Raw genomic sequence first — 16,826 nt, forward strand, 5'->3', positions numbered from 1 at the left:
AAATATTAGACCTTCCCTGATTTGTGGTATGGATAGATTTTCTCAGAATAGATAGTCCTATTAATTGTGTGTTCTGATGATTCTTATATTATTGGCTGCTTTTGCTAATCACCGAATATTGATTTGATTTTAATATCAGTTTTAAAGTAGTACATTGATGTACAGGTAATCCTCGACTTACAACTATCTGTATAATGACTGTTTGAAGTTATGATGGTGGTGGAAAAAGTGATTTATGACTGGTCCCTGCACTTACAACTGTTGCAGTGTCCCCATGGTCACTGACCAGAATTCAGGCGCTTGGCAACTGGGCATGTATTTACAATGGTTGCGGTGTCCTGGGGTCATGTGATCATCATCGGCAACCTTCCCAGAGGGCTTCTAACAAGCAAAGTCAGTGGGGGAAACTGGATTTACTTAACTACCACCTGATTTGTTTAACAACCATGGCAAAAAGGTTGTAAAATCGGGCATGACTCACTTAACAACCACATTACTTAGTGATGGAAGTTCTGGTCCCAGTTGTGGTCATAAGCTGAGGACTACCTGTAAGATCATTTTCATATGCAGTACTCAATCTAATGTTGTTTTGAACGTTCTTATACAACTTTATAGTTTTGTAAATCTTTTTTTTTTAGATTTTTTTTTCTTTGTTGCACTTTTAAATATCTATTCCAACAAATTAAAGGGAGGAGGGAGGATCAGAGAACCCAAAACAGATTCACAGAAGGGGAAAAAGGATAATCATAGAACTAAATACTAAGTCCTAGAAAAAAGACTGAAAAAAATGGTTAAGAGGTCTAAGGATGATACAACAGCACCCTCTAAATACCTGAAAGGATGCCATGAGGAGGAATGCCATTGCTCCAGAGGACTGGACATTGAACAATGGATTTTAAATTACAGGAAGAGAGATTCTAATTGAATGTTATTTAAAAAAAAAAACTTCCTAGCAGCAAGAGGAATTAGTGGTGGAACCTATTATCCCAAGGAGTGGGGTGTTCCCCTTCTTTGGATATGCTCATTTGGGAACTATATAGCTATCTGTCGTAAATGGTTTTAAATTAAATTCCTGCACATAGGACTGGGGTTCATGGGCTAAATGGTACCTTCCATCTATGTGAAATCAGTTCATGTATGAAAAGCATTAAATGTTTTTTGCAGTTAACCACCAGAATGTGATAAAATAAACCAATGTTTTTCAACCTTGGGAACTTTTAAGATGTGTGGACTTCAACTCTCAGAGTTCTCTAGCCAGCATGCTGGCTGGGGAATTCTGGGAGTTGAAGTCCACACATCTTAAAGTTTCCAAGGTTGAAAAACACTGAACTAAACAGAATACTAGGGACAGCTTGGAATCATGACTTCAAATTTCATTTGATTTTAAAAGTTTATTCATTACAGGCAGTCTGTGAAACACACATACAAATTATAGAACAGACAAGATGTTGGCTAGGGTGGATAGGGCTTATAGGCATCAGATTGGAAAAGGCTTGTCAAAACCCCAGATTAAAATTATCCCTTTGCCCAGGCCTGGAACCCAATGGGCAATTACTGATTGAGAGGCACACTGCTGTTTTAACAAGCTTTTATTGTGAAATATTGGATTTAGAAAAAGTACAAAAATGTCAAATGTGTGCCAGTACAGAATTTCAACACAATATACACATGTAAGTAAGATGAACAGCTTCACCTCAAAATGGAGATAGACATTCTAACTAAAAAAAAATGCAATATTCACAGGCTAAAAGTACATAAATAATTCAAGCCCAAGGGATTTTTTTGTTTGATGCCAATTACTGAAAAACTGATTTAAATGCACATCATAGTGTATCATCTTGGGAGTCTACATAAAACCAAGCTCATTGTGAAAACCACCCAAATATCCTACATTTCATTTGCTAGTTTCCAGTCTTTGAAATGCCACAATTAAAAATAAAAAATAGTTTCTCTTTAGACATGGTAAAGTCTTGTAAATGTTTTGAAATGGGATTTTCTACAGCTCTGGTATTTAAAAACCAGAATGTTGGTTTTCTTCCTCTATAATATTCCCATTGCAGCATAAACAGGTTTCAGTGACAATGCCTTGATCAGAAAGTCATTACGTTTCTTGTGAAAAGTTTTGACCGGTTTCTTTTTAAACAAGTCCACCAGTGACAGGTAGTCATTCAATCAGAAAAAGTATCAAAATACTCTGAAATGGAAGTCAGCAATTAAAAAAAAGTCTGAATGATTAAGCAATTCAACAGGATAGCAAAAGAATATTCTACCCTATCTATATAATCATGTAAGATCAGCAAATCGTATTTATAAATTTACAAAGTTCATCTTTAGTATACAAAAAATAAAAAATTCTCAATATTGTAGAAAGCAGCTTTTTTTTGTTCAAATTACAATTATTCAGTAGTCTCTTGGGAACAAACCCTCCCAAAACCGGTAGCTGGAGGCCCCAAAACACGAAGGCTAGCTGAAGTGCAATTCCTGTGATAATAACTTGAGCACCCTTTTATCAATAGGATTTTCCATTTAATAGAAAAAAAGTGTCTTTTAATTTTAGGTTGATGAAACTGTATTTTCTGGAATGGTCATTAACTTTTCTAATAACTTACATCATTCTCCTATAAAGAACCATAAAAATATCAAAGGATTATTGGTGTTTTTTAGCTTTACACATCCAAGGCATGATTTCCAAATTATGTATTTCAGAGTTACTTCTTGCTTACCTGCTGGAGCAGTGTTTTTCAAACTTGGCAACTTTAAGATGTATGGTCTTCAACTCCCAGGAATTCCCCAGCTAGCTTCTACACATCTTAAATTCCCCAACCAATCTACAAATCTTAAAGTTGCCAAGTTTGAAAAACACTATACTAGAGACCTCTGTGCATTACACAAGGTTTGGAGACACATTCCCGGGTGCACTAGTTCGTGCAATGCTGAGAGGTCTACGCCCTGAAGAAATTGAGAGTGCCTGTAGAACACACTCAGCAAACTCCTACAGGTACATATACAACTGAAGATTGGTAGTGATGGTCTCTATTGTTACTGATCTACTTCTATGGAATCCCATGCTTCCCCAAAATACAGTTTGAGAGCCACTAATTTATGGCATGTCTGTTTAAATTCTTACTTGGAAATGAGAATGTGCTGTTCAATCACACTTTATCCCTCTAGTGCAAATGGTGCTTCAGCCTACAGTACTGTCACGTGACTGCGAAGACTGAGCCAAGGTTATGGGGCCAGCGATGGTTCTATGACTACACGGCTATTTTTCGTTTTCTTAATTCTCAGTGTTAGGCATTCAGGTTTCTCTAGGGACATTTCTTTTGGCTCCCAATTTATTGGCCACAGAACTACTGAGTGACAACGCCCTTAACAACATAAAGCTTTCAGTGTAGGATTGTTATTTTCTCACTGTATAGAAATAAAAAGGCATGTTTACAGAACTATTTAAAATGGCATTAAATTTCAATGCAATGTTATTAAAAGAAATATCTGGAGTTACATTAGCTCAAATACTGTTCCCTCATCATTCAATCGAGAACACATCACTGAGAATACAATGCAAATCAGCACTGAGATAAAATAAATCATCTATTTTTAGAAGCCCTACAGTTTAAAAGCCCGCCCCCTCCATTAAGTTAGGCACAGCAAGAGTTAAGACAAATACTCTCTACACAGACACATCTGTTACAGTATCTACAGCCAAAATTCATTGCCTGCCAGTACTTAGCACCTTCCCTATCATTCTAACAATTTGATCTTAGCATTTGATTCTTCTGTACATACATTTATAAATATATACATACAGGGAAACATTTAAACATGATTAAAGAAAAAGAAAAGTATATACAAATACCAACATTCCTATAAATAAACTGTTGGGAGAAAAGGCACTTGCAGGAAGAAGTCTACAGCGTATTTTCAGAAAAACACATTTTGTTCTGGTACTTACAATAGAGAATCTCTTTCAATTTCTATAACAGGGAATGCAAAACACCAGTTATCACTAAGAATAAAACTGTTAAAATCTTTTACATATATTTATAGGGTTAAGCTTCTTGTAATAAAAGCACCATGATTTTAATCCTTGATGCACTCTTATTCTGACTGAAAGACAAAGAACAGTTGCCAGGTATCCAGTGCTCTTGCTCATTTTCAAATTAGCTGCTGTTGGAATGTAGGTAAGATTGAAAGTTTGTCCTTGAGACGCGTTTGCCCAGCTCCCAGACAAGTTCTGCTCTTGCCCAGGCAACCTGCTGAAGTCCAACTGAAAGCAATCAGTCTGCACAACAGGAGCACTTGGGGGACTGCCCTCTCAAGTGGCTGCCATTCATATATTTGTTATTGCATGATGTGATCACCAGGGACTAGCCAGCTGCCTCCTTCTGTATGGCTGCATGTATATATGTATGTGTGCCTTCTTCAAACCTGTTGAAGTACTTTAATAATCCAAATGATTTTAATTTGCAAAAAAACCTTCATGGCATTATCTGTTACGAAAAGGTATAGGACCTATGCCATCAACTCTGCACGCCAAAAGGTTTGTTTCTACGGAGTTTCCCCAGAGTCAATTACCTTTCCAAAATTAATAGTTATGCAAACAGCCATCTTCTTATGGTGATGTCAGCATATTCCCGCTCTTGTCAAACTTCTTGCCCTTTGACAATGCTGCAACCTGTTTGAGCAGCTCTCTGTTCTTTGCCTACAAAAACCCCAAACACCCGGTGCTCCTGGTTATTTTGTAAAATGCATATCATTCTGCATTGCTATATGAAAATTTAAAACATGGCTTTGGTTCCAATCTAACATCATTATCACAAAGGCTGCAAAGATACTAGTGTAGCTAATACTTCATTTATATGAACCTTAATTGCAGGAAAAAAACCCCCAAAGATGGCGAACCCGACACAACAGGCTGGGTCATCCAGCCTGTGGGACCCCAAGGGAGACCCTTCCACCTCTCAAATCCTACTTCTAGTTGTTCTGCCAATCCTGTTGGTAGTTCTACAAGAGTGACACCAGAACAATTTCTACTCAGCTTGAATTTTGCCTCCCCCCACCCTCACCTTTGAGGGAAAAAGACAATGAGGAACAAGGCAGAAGGAGTCTACTTTCTGGCACTCCTGCACAATGCCCTCAGGTTAGGGGGGTGATTCAGCCCACTTCCCTCCACGTGCAGGGAAGGACAAAGTGCAGGTGAAGCAAATGCTACCCCTTTAAAGGACAAAATGAACACTTGACACAAACATAAGTGTGGGGGGGATGGATAGGGGAGAAGAGTTTAAACCAGTGGTTCCCCTCTTTCTCTCCCTACTCCTGCACTTTAACATCTACACGAAGGTGCTAGAAGAAGACATCCAATGGTCTGGGATGAGGTTCATAAACCACCTAACAAAACTCAAGAGAAATCACTGAGAAATGATCCAGCTTGTGCCTGCAAAGCCTACTACCTGTTTAACATATGGGTTCTACCTCTTTGTGAAATGTCAGAATCCAACCAAAGTTTAGCCTTAGGGACTCACTAGGGAATACAACACAGGAGGAGAGCCGAGTTTGTCTAGGGTAGCCCAAAATCAGGGAGGGGTCTGGTAGCACCTTTTCAGATTAACACACTTCATTATTTATTCATTACTATTAATAAATATTAATTATCATTAAATTATTATTATAAAATCATTTCATTAAAATGCACAAGCTTTTGTGAGCTATAGCTCACTTTATCACGCCAATGGTTATGTTTTTTTTAAAATAAAAGTTGTGAAGTCAGGAAGGGCGCTACATGACTCCTCCTGATTCTTGAGTAACACAGTGCAAGTGAGCAGTACTGGGTTCAAGATTTAGACCACTTGGCTCTCATACATTGACATTCTCAGCTATTACTGATTGTCTGTGAAGTAATACCGTTTACCTGTAATTGTTCTACAGTTTCCTTGTGAGCTCTTTCCATACTGTTCATCTTGGTTCTTAAATTTGACTCTTGGTATTGAAAGTCCGCTTTCAGCTCAGTCAACTGAGAAAAAGAATTGAATTATCTCTTTAAAGATACTGTCTACTGTTACTTCAATTCTCTCACTCTCAAATATCAACAAGATGCATTTCTTGAGCCTAAGAGGTAAAGATAAAGAACCCAATTTTCTTCAGTTGCTTTAAAGGCTAGAAAAGAAAATATCATGTAGGACTAAATAATTTATCTGCATATGCAAAGGATGCTGAGTTTATCTGTAAAACAGAATACAGTGATTTAGAATTTTGTCATTTTTTCCCTTATTTATAGCCAAAATAAACTGTCCTTTAAAATATATTAGAAGCAAAAACTGTTTTTAAAATGCAGGTCCTTTTCTAATTTACCTGAAAATTAAACTTCAACATAAAAGACTGAGCTGTCATAAACTGGTAGGTATATCTTTAAACCCTGCAGCAGCAAAATTGACCATATCAGGAATACTGTAAAATTACAGTACCAGGATTATTCTAACTGCTTAAGCTTTCTAATGAGGCCTTCCTTTCTAAACACTTTATTTCAGGCTTTTTAGTGCCTCCAAGAATATCTACAAATAAGGCTGCGTATTATAACATGGGGATGGTTTTGAAAGTTGTCCACAAAATTACTTTAATATACAGTTCTTCATCTCTGAAGAGAACTTTATTCCATTACCACTTTTAAGTTTGTTATACAATCAGCTTGATTGTTAATGCATGCATAGTCATCTGAAGTGCCTAGCTCTATACCAAGTCCACAATAAGTACTGCGTAACACTTCTAGTTTCTTAACAGTTAGAATGATAAAGGGTTAATTACTCCATTTCCTCAACAAGTTTCTACTTCCTCAACAATGTATTAAAACCAGTTTTGAGTTATAGTTGCTGCATAAATCAAATATATGTTTGGGGCACAAGACATTTCAGGAACAAAAATCACTGCTGCGATCAGCAATAATATCTAAAGCAAATGTACAATATATCGCATGGCATACTTCAAATGCCAAGGAGAACAGGGTTCACCAAACACTTTCAACAAAAGTGTTCTATCAAGAAGTGGTGGGTAATTTCCTGTCTTCCACCACCTTTCCGTACTTGGGAACCAAGGATCTTCTTTTCGGAAAAGAAAAAGGATTCAGAGGGAGGATGTCCTAAATTAGTAATCAACCAGGTAAATGACAAATGTACTGGATAAATTCAGAAAAACATTCTGTCTGGTTCATAAAAGGGTGACAGTTTAGCTTTGTTTCTCCTATCAAGCAATTTGGGGGCAAAAAATGGTAGTGTTACTGTTTGAATAGCAGTGTGCGAGCCCTATTCAGCTGCCTTATATTATGTTTTACCATGTCTGAATCTTAACTGCAGAGGCTGCTTTAAGGCTTACTGACATATACATTGCTCATCCTGTCCCTGATTTGACCAGCGTAGGATGAAGATTCATTTTTAAAATTCATATAGCAGTGATTTAGGGGTGCAAGGTGCTTAGCCCCACCAGAAGTCTAAACTATCAAGAACATGAAGTTTTGCCCAACCTCTGTACAGTAGTTTCACCATTCTCACTCTACTGAGAGACTTCCTGTTCTAATTTGCTGACTGAGGGAAAAGAAGAGACATAAACGTCCCATTTGCAATACATACAAGCTTCTAAATCTGATACCTGTGAATATCATTTGAACAACATTCATTTCTAGCACATTCTTCCTCTGCATTTAAAAAAAAATTACTTCAGTAAAATCTCAATTTCATGGATAATTTGGAGGACAGGAGTTGTGCTACGAATTTACATCATTTGAGTCAATTTACATCATTTGTTAATTATATAAATTGACTCAAATGACATTAATTCACATAAATTGTCTGACCTACTTGGGAACCAATGGACTTTCTCTGTTTTCTGAGGTCATGTCCACATGCAACTATTATCTGTTGTTTCAGAAGTCTACTGAGGGAGGATCCAGAGGTTTTATTACATTTCTAATCCAATAAATGTTTGACAAACTTATACATTTTAGATGCAAATGGAACACTTCTAAAGTAGCTAATGAGATTATTGAAACTTTCACCTTTTTATCTTTCTCCAGTATAGTTTGATCTCTTTGTTGCAAGAGACGTTTCAGTGACATCACTTCTTCTTTCAACTGACTTATTAGAACGAAGTTGTCAGTACCTCCACTGTCTGCTGACTGATTTATAGAGCTACTGTAAAAATAAATAGCATCAAATGTAACTAAAGGCAGAAACAAACTGCATCGCAAGCATATTTAAATACATGTGTATGCCTGTATTTTATGTGCTTAATAATATATCTGCCATTGGATGTAATCTCTGCCATTAGTAAGCAGATTTTATCCATCCCTTTGTGTCAGGCAACTGGCATGTATTAAAAAGACCACCTGTCAAAATATATTTAAGCATTAACTTTCAAAGGGTCTGAAACTTGCTTAATGAAGCAGTTTAACTAAGAGATTCATTTTTCATTTAAGAAATATTTAGAATAAAATTGATTCAAAGGGTCAAATATGCCATTGCTGCATTAGACTGATTTCTGATTTGTTTTAATTTTAGTTCATTATCCCAAGAACTGCTGGTAGCAGAACTTTCAACAAAGATTTAGGCCAGTTTGGCTGAAATCCCAAAAGGTCAAGAATTTGAGTAACAGTCATGTTGAAATTAATAAAATAATGGGAAAAAGTATGAATTCTACCTGTCCAAACATTGTTCTATTTAACAGAACAGAAAAATATTCAGAACTGTATTTTTACCTATCTCCATTAGATGGCTTGGATTCCATTTTGGGCTTTTTCTTTGGAGTTTCATTCTGAATAGCTGAAGAGGATTTATGGCTGCAAAGAAACATTAAGAATATCGTTTTATGTATGGTCATATAGCCATATTTACTCAAAATAGCAAGCACATAGATATTATATAGTATTGCTTAAATTTAAAGTTGGGGCAAGGATTCCCCTGCATCAGGCCAAATCTATCCTCTCACTTTCTCCCGCAGCAATCAATTTTTAAAAATAAACTTCCATCATTCCTAATTCTTTTAATGCTTAACTGGCATTCAAGGGACATTTGGAGCATATTGTACTGCTGATGCAATGTTATTTGTGCCCTTCCTAAAAAAATCCCCAGCCTTTTTTACACAGCAGTTAGGGTTTTCAAAAAGCCTCCACTGGTGCCTGGGAAATGTTTTTAAGTTAACACGCGTGCAAAGTTTAACTTTCCCTTCCCTGTGTGCTACACCCTCAAATCTATAGCCCATACTAATTAATCTTAAAGGTGATAAAGAGGCAATTCTGTCCTAACTGGTTCTGGTACCAAATTTTCCATTTGCTGGCATCCAGCACTTCATAAAGGGAAATAAACAACAAACAGTTTCCAATCCTGATACAAAGGAAGAGTTGTCTTTTCAATACTATTTACCTCTGCTTCCACAATCCCTGATCATCTTCTGGGCTCAGACTGCTGATTCTGAAATATAGAATGTTGAACCAGCTTATCAGTGGTTTCAGTCAACAACTTCAGAAACATTGTGGTTTGAAAAGATGGAGACAGAATAAAGCAAATAGGCTTTTTTGTCTAATAAGGGATTGGACAACTTTTCTGGCCCTGCATGCCGTTACAGGTAGTCTTTGTTTAGCAACTGCTGCAGATAGTGACTGTTTGCAGTTACAACGGTGACGAAAAAGTAACTTTGGGACCAACGCCTGCAGTTACATTTGCAGCATCTCAGTCATGTGTTCACCATTACAATCAGTTAGTATGTGTTGTCCTGTGCCTGACCCATTTTTTTCTTCACCCCCCAAAAAGCAGAGAGATTGCCTAAACAAGCTACCTCTTCCTGGTCTGCTTTACTCCCCAATGCAGTGCTCCCTACTAAATGCTAACCCCAGGATAAGAAACTGAGCTCTGTGACCTTAGGTAGTTGATTAGAACCCTCCCTGCTGCCTGACGCTGACAAAACCCCAATCAGTGTCATACTAAAGGCTTTTGTTTGCCTCCTAAACTTTAATTCTCTTCCTGCTAATTATCCCAGCACTGGGGTGAGCGTTCCCAAGGGCAGGGAAGTGGGGAAAAAGGGCTATAAGATTTGCCCTTTTACCCGGCTTCCTCATAAATCATGTTTCCCTGCTGTCTGGGGTCATATCTTATGATGCTGTAAAGCAAAGGAAAGTTGAAGTAAAACCATAAGCATAGTCATAGTTGCATGACTTTCACTTAGTGACCGCTTTGCTTAACTACTGCATTGCTGGAACTAATTGCCATCAGTAAACAAGGACTACCACATGATGGCTTTTTTAAAATACATACACACAGTCATACACCTCAAAAGCATATGACATTCTGCATGAGACCTTCAAGATCTTGGCATTCACAAGTACCTTACTGCCAATTTCTAACCCAGGAGGTACTGTTCTACTCCACACTTTTAATCTCTGACAGAAGATAATGAGCATCAGAACAAGTGAGTATGTAATGTTACAATGAATCTTATTTGGAGTTTGCCCAAGTCTTCTTAATACAGAACAGGGCCATGCCTAAATTCCAGTTAATTCTATGTACTAACAGTAGGACTAAGGAGAAGCCAGAAAGTCAACACTTCTCAGTTGTGAACCCCTGAGATGTGTGTGTTCCACACAAACATGTCCCTGACCAATATAGAGTCTCTAACAGTCATACCAAGATCTTATAGGATCCAAGGTCTCCAGTAAGAGTTGCAACGTTTTCTGAACAGTGTGCATCTTTGCCACATCATAATCTGATTTCTAAAAACTCTGTTTTATAAAAGTAATTTGTTGTGTTCACAAGAAGCTTCTTTTTATGAAGATACCCACACGTATTTTTAAATCTACTGCTTGACAGGAATGTGCCTCCTAGGACTGCTCAAGTTCAAGGTTTCTCATAGCACTTACTTGTGATGGCCACTGCTGTGATGATGGTGGTGATGGTGGTGGTGACGGTGGTGGTGATGGTGGTGTTTCAAATGATGGTCTTTTTCAGTAATAGGTGTAGTAGAAGAATTAGAATGTGAAGACCCTAAGCTCTTCCTCTGTTCCTTGGTCTTCTGCAGTACTCTCTTGTAGGACAGAGTGCAAAGCCAACACAACAGCTTCCCATCAACCTTTTGGGAAATCATTCGCAGCAAGTTATGTTACACGTACTGAGTGCTAAAAAGACACACAACAGCCAAAATAAAATTATCAAATACTACTGCTGTTATTCTTGCACACAGATCTTAATATAAACAAGAATATGAATGTGTGTATATATATAAGACATTACCAGCATATTAAATAAAATATGCTAGACATTGCAGAACATTCTGTGAAAAAAAATCTAGTTTGACTCCAATCTGTTTATCTTTCACCTGATTTCCAAGAAATGCCACTGGTTTAGGCAAAGAGATATTTAGGACATAACTTATTATACTTCACAAGATACAGTGCACAATTTTTCCCAGCTGGTACTAACAAGCTGTCTTCTCCAGCTTCCAGTACTGCTATATTTGTTAATATAATGAAATAATATATTCTAGAGGACACTGGGCTGGCCAGGTTCTTGTGTTTCAATAATGTTATATTAAAAGGATATAGCCTGAAGGTACATAATATATATTCAACAATAATGCTGAGTTACACAAATTAATGTATGATTAATTCCTAGATATATTACCTTGACTTCTATGAATAACAAATGGATATACACGATTATTGCTTATACTCCATAAAAGGTAACTGGGCAAACTACAGGCCAAACTTTGACATTGACATTATTTGAACCTCTGAACATATTATTAAAAATTTCATGCAATTATTTTTGTTGTTCACTGTTTTGTGAAGTCAAATTAATTTACCTGACAAACTATCAGGTGATATATAAACATAGAGACATATGAAAAGAGATTTATTATATGCAACTTATTTTTCTATAAACACTTAGTAGTTATTTTAACGTAGAATAAAAGGCAGTTTTCTTCTAGAAAACATCAGATCAACAATGCAGCTAATCTAGTTACTTAAGACATAAGGGAGAGGGTTCATCACTCAATTCTTCTGTATATACAAATCAAGATTTGATCATTGCCATGGTCATTCGTCAATGTAATACTAAGTAACATGATAAAACATTCAGTCTGGCTTGGGATAGTGGAATGTAAATTGGATTTTGCTAATAGTTGATTTGAGATCAGTTGCACTGTCAATCCTACACACAAACTTTTATTTAAAAATCACAAAAGCATACCTTTCTTCTTCCTTCTTCTTTGCGGTCAAAAGCACACTGCTGCTTACACTGTTCACATGTCTGAGGTGGTCCATATTTTTTTTCAGAGTTTGTACAGCGCTGACATTTTGTGCCAATAAAAGCAGCAATGATGTTGCAGTACTGACAAGGTTTTGGCTGGAAAAAAACGGTTAGAAACCCTTAAAAAAATTAAATTCTACCCATTTAAATTGATGAGAACTGAGAATCAGTGCGGGGAGGGGGAATCAAATCATTATACAGGGGGTTGAAGACAGATTGTCCTCAGATATAGTACTTATATGCTAGAATAGCATTATGTTTTGTAACTGGAACAAGAGATAAAGGATCATAATTCCAATGAAAACATATTCAGAGTTTAAATGGTTCTATCTCATGGGATTCCAATCAGTGGCTGGAACTATCTTCCCTGTTTCATAAAATTAGAATTGCATTAATCTGAATGTCTACATCAGGCATAAATTCCTTAGCAGCTACCAACCCCCCCCAAAAAACAACACCCTTAGTGTTTATTTATTAGTAAGTTTTCAGTATGCTTGATACCATTTCTCCCTTTACTTCACATAACCAAGGAAAACTATAACCGCTGTATCAGAAAATTGCTTTATTATTTCATATGAACAATGGTAAAATGCCTACAATTTGTGTAGCATCTACTATATATAATTATCTATCAGTTTAGCAGCCTGATCACAAATACAGCTATAGAAGTTAACTCACCGTTCCAAACTGTTTCACATTTTGGGCACACTTCTTGCATATTGTATTAGTTTTGCTAAAAGAAAAGCAAAAATCCAACTTTTAGCTACATTGTTATCAACCATCTACCTATAATTATTGTTGAAAAAGAGGCAAGTTGTGAATTAAAATGTTGTTCCTAAGGTTCTCAAACAGTGGGTTACTGCCACATAAAATAAGAAGAGAACACATTTCCAATTCAGAAACAATGGAATTAGTCTAGCTTTATTAGTTCTATAGGAATTCTTATATCAAAATGAACAAATGTACTATTTACTATAACCTGAAGTAAATTTTAATCTCAGACACCATTAACCAGTAAAGTTTCCACTCAATACTTCATTTTAAATCTTAATTTTCAAATTCTGATTACTGAGGGATCCTTCTTAGCCTTAAATGAATGTATGATTGAAAGCAGGCTGCATAATCTCTTAACTGAGATTAAAGATACTGCTGCACTAGTAAAGAGTTTAAAAATGTATATTTGGAACCAAAGCTACATTCTGTTATCCCTGGTAAGATCTGAAAGTGTAATGGTATGGAAAGACGCTAGCATACTGACCATCTAATGGATGAAGATTGCCAGTTTGAGGCTACCATTTAAAAAAACTATCACGCATGCACCAAATGGGGAGATGCAAAACAAAACACAAAGCAACCCTAAGGAAACTCATTTATGTATGTTAGGAAGAAATGGAGTAGAGCAGCATTTTCTAACCTGGCATTTTCCTGAGGTGTAGAGGCTACAACTCCAAGAATTCTCAGCCAGCAGAACTAGATATGAACTTAGGCTATACACATGCCATTTCAGAGCTTCCAACAGTTATTTTTCTTCAACAGTTCTTTGTTCATTAATGTATTTATTTAACTTACCTCTCTTGCTGAAATTCTGATCGGCAGTAAGTACATTTTACAATGGGATGCGCAATACGACATTCCTAGAGAGAGATAAAATAACAATAGTTTATTGAAGTGCAATAAGTGACATTAGGTGTATCTGATTTTACCTTACAAAACAGAATTGCTGCCAACATAAAATAGTTTTACCAATTAGAGCGGCAGATCACCAAATTTAGTATATCAAAAAGGAAACTTACATCCGTATCTCAAACACAAACACACACAGCCAAATTATTATATAGTTTCCAAATCTTCTTTATGAACACCTTGTGGTACTTTCAATCTAACTTTCAGTTTTTACAAATCACTTTGGCTTTCTACCTATAATTAGAATTAATTTATTTAATTATATTAGTTTATTTTTTTAATGTACAATGCAAGAATATTTCCAATCTTGAATAAGCATCCCAAACCATTAAAATTAGAGAGTTAAGTATTTGTATGCATATTTTAATCTAATATATAATTATGGGCCAGGTCACATAATAAGACAGTAATAGTGAATACTGTGCTGTGATATACATTTAACGATGTTCGTGTTCCCAAGCACATGAGAGAAAAACTCACGTGCCAAGTTCCTTTCCAAAATCAACCAGTGGTCTGGGGGAGACACAGTGAAGTCTTAACCACTTCTTCTAAACATTGTTCAGCTGAGGTAATGAATTAGGCAGCTATTCTTGAAGAGTGGACCAACAATATAATTTATCAACAGAACAGTAACTTTGACAGACTACTGAAAAACTTAGTGCAAGTTAATTATTTCAAATAAAGTTGTATGCCATATGTTTCAACAACTTTTGGAGATTTAAAACACATATCACACACAACAATCATTCACAAAATCAGTATGTCACACACAACAATTTAAATGTGGTTTGCCTTGTAGTGGAAACAATTATTTATTTTATTGCAAGTGCCTCTATGCCACTTTAATCGTATGACTCTAAACAGCTATTATCATTTAAAAACACTCATGCTGCTGAAGCCAAGATTTGCTAAGCAATTCCACTTCTGTAACACTTAACCCACAGACTGTCTCAAACTCCATGTTAATTCAATGAGTACTGTCTACAGATATACAAGCTATTACATAAGAAAGCACAGACAATACACACACAGACACACGCACAAACCCACAACAATTTTTGGCATTTTTAAACTTTTCCATTTTGTTTTTTGCTTTGTTTTGATATTATAACTCATGAAACTAATTGTCTTGGAATGCATCTGCTACCGGATCCATGTAACGTTCTGTGATTTTGTAACTGTCTAGGAAAATTTAAATCATAAGAGACCACAGCTTTTCTTTTTAAAAGAAAACAGATGTCTCCTCATTGCTAAAAATGGATGAACAAAGATGTTTGGTGTTTTCTATGTATACTGTACAACTGATTCTTTGAAGTTCAAATATGTTAGTAGTGAATTTATGCTTTAAATCTCAAGATGAAAGCACAAATTACACAAAGGGGTATCAGTATCTCTTGCCGCCCAAAAAATCTGGAAATAGGCAATATCAATATATTGTGCATTTTCCCGTCCCTGGAAATTTTCTGTTATATCTCATTCCACATGAAATGAGTTCAAGGAAAATATTTGCTTGAAGTCAAAATACTTGGGATCAAGAACCCCAACAGTAGTAGTGGCAAAACTGAAACAAGATTGCCACTCTGAGCAGCACTACATGCTGTACAGTTGTCATTTTCCATTTCTAATTTTCCTGCTAGATTTTTCTGACGTGGAAAATCCTACCCTACTTTTATCAGAAGAGAAGATGCAATTCAGCAGGCAACGTAGTACAGCACCGGTTTTTCTCTAAGGAATGTAGAAAAGGGCCCATTCTTCTACAGCACTTTGATGTGCTCTGTCCAAATAGAAGTATTTCCCTCTTGCCGATTTTTTTTTAAATACTTAGTGGTGTCACAGCATACTTTAAGTAACCATCTTGGCTCTGTCTCTGAATAATTTATGGGGGGGGAACTTGGGGGGTTGTTTTCACTGCTTTGGGGTGTGTGTGTGTGTGTGTTTGTATGTATGTATGTATGTATGTCCTGCAAAAGCTCTAGAAAATGACCACAACAAAACCCATGCCTTTTCTCCGGCTGGATCCATCGCTCACGACTCGCTGAGTCCCACTTCAAAGACCCCCGTGGCCTCCCCGCAGGGCCGGGCCGGGCCGCCTCCTCCCGGTCCCCGGCCGGGCGAAAGCCTTTCTTCCCAGTCTCCAATCAAGAGCCGCCTGGCCGGCCGCAGCCACCCACGCAACCGTCCCTCCCTTCCTCCCTCCCTTCCGCCCGCCGCCTCCGCCCTCGGCCCCGGGGAAGCGGCACCTTGCAGAGCTGCTGTCCCTGGGAGAGCTCCTCGAAAGGGTAGCGCTGGTTGCACTTGGTGCAGGCGTAGAGAGCCGGGGCCGCGCCGGATCCCGCGCCCACGACCACCGCCGACGCCGCGATCGCCGTCCCAGAGGCCCCGGATGTTGCCGCCATCCGCCTTCCTCTCGGCCTAGAGAGAGCCCCGGCCGGCCGGCCGCCAGCCCGCCCGCCTGAGAGGAAATCCAAGCCAGACGGATCGCGGCCCGATCCTCGCCGCCGAGGCCGCTTCCCGGCGTCGGTAGGCCGCGCCTCCTCCTTGTGTCAGCGGCGGGGCCCAAGCCCGTTTTTCCCCTCCTTCTCCTCACACAAACAGAGGGAGAGCGCGAGCGAGGGAGCGAATGAACGCCTCGCGAGCCGGCCCGCCTCCTCGGCCAATCCGGGCCGCGCGGCAAGACTTCCTTCAAACCTCGCCGCCCAATGGCAGGGTGCGGAGGAAGGACGCGAGTCCCCGCCCGTCCACCTCGCCGCGTTACGTCACGTTCAATCCGACCAACCAGGAAACCGAACGGCCCCAGAGCGCGCCCTCTCCCATTGGTCCTCCGAGGAACCCTTCTGAAGTTTTGAGGGATTTCTCCTT

The 16,826-nt window shown here is 38.0% G+C and overlaps 1 protein-coding gene across 1 annotated transcript; it reads right to left on the minus strand.

The window, feature by feature from the left end:
* Nucleotides 1-1,382: 1,382 nt before the first annotated feature.
* Nucleotides 1,383-16,769, minus strand: FAM76B (family with sequence similarity 76 member B). The gene is made up of 10 exons (XM_007435582.3): nucleotides 16,208-16,769; nucleotides 13,854-13,918; nucleotides 12,963-13,017; nucleotides 12,225-12,380; nucleotides 10,895-11,103; nucleotides 9,405-9,452; nucleotides 8,741-8,821; nucleotides 8,042-8,177; nucleotides 5,909-6,010; nucleotides 1,383-4,702 (listed from the first exon to the last, which is right to left on the minus strand). Exons 1-10 carry the CDS (start codon nucleotides 16,361-16,363, stop codon nucleotides 4,613-4,615), a joined length of 1,098 nt encoding a protein of 365 aa, XP_007435644.2. The 5' UTR covers nucleotides 16,364-16,769; the 3' UTR covers nucleotides 1,383-4,612.
* Nucleotides 16,770-16,826: the final 57 nt, after the last annotated feature.

Source organism: Python bivittatus, unplaced genomic scaffold (genome assembly GCF_059951505.1).
Source record: "Python bivittatus isolate LINGU-HERP-01145 unplaced genomic scaffold, Pbiv_v1 ctg000340_np1212, whole genome shotgun sequence".
NCBI classification, from domain to species: domain Eukaryota; kingdom Metazoa; phylum Chordata; class Lepidosauria; order Squamata; family Pythonidae; genus Python; species Python bivittatus.

Coding starts and splice junctions, on each gene's coding strand:
- FAM76B (XM_007435582.3), bottom strand. CDS start 16,363: ATGGCGGCAACATCCGGGGCCTCTGGGACGGCGATCGCGGCGTCGGCG. Junction 13,018..13,853: donor TCAGAATTTCAGCAAGAGAG/GTAAGTTAAATA, acceptor CTTTTCTTTTAG/CAAAACTAATACAATATGCA. Junction 9,453..10,894: donor CACAGCAGTGGCCATCACAA/GTAAGTGCTATG, acceptor TCTATATTTCAG/AATCAGCAGTCTGAGCCCAG.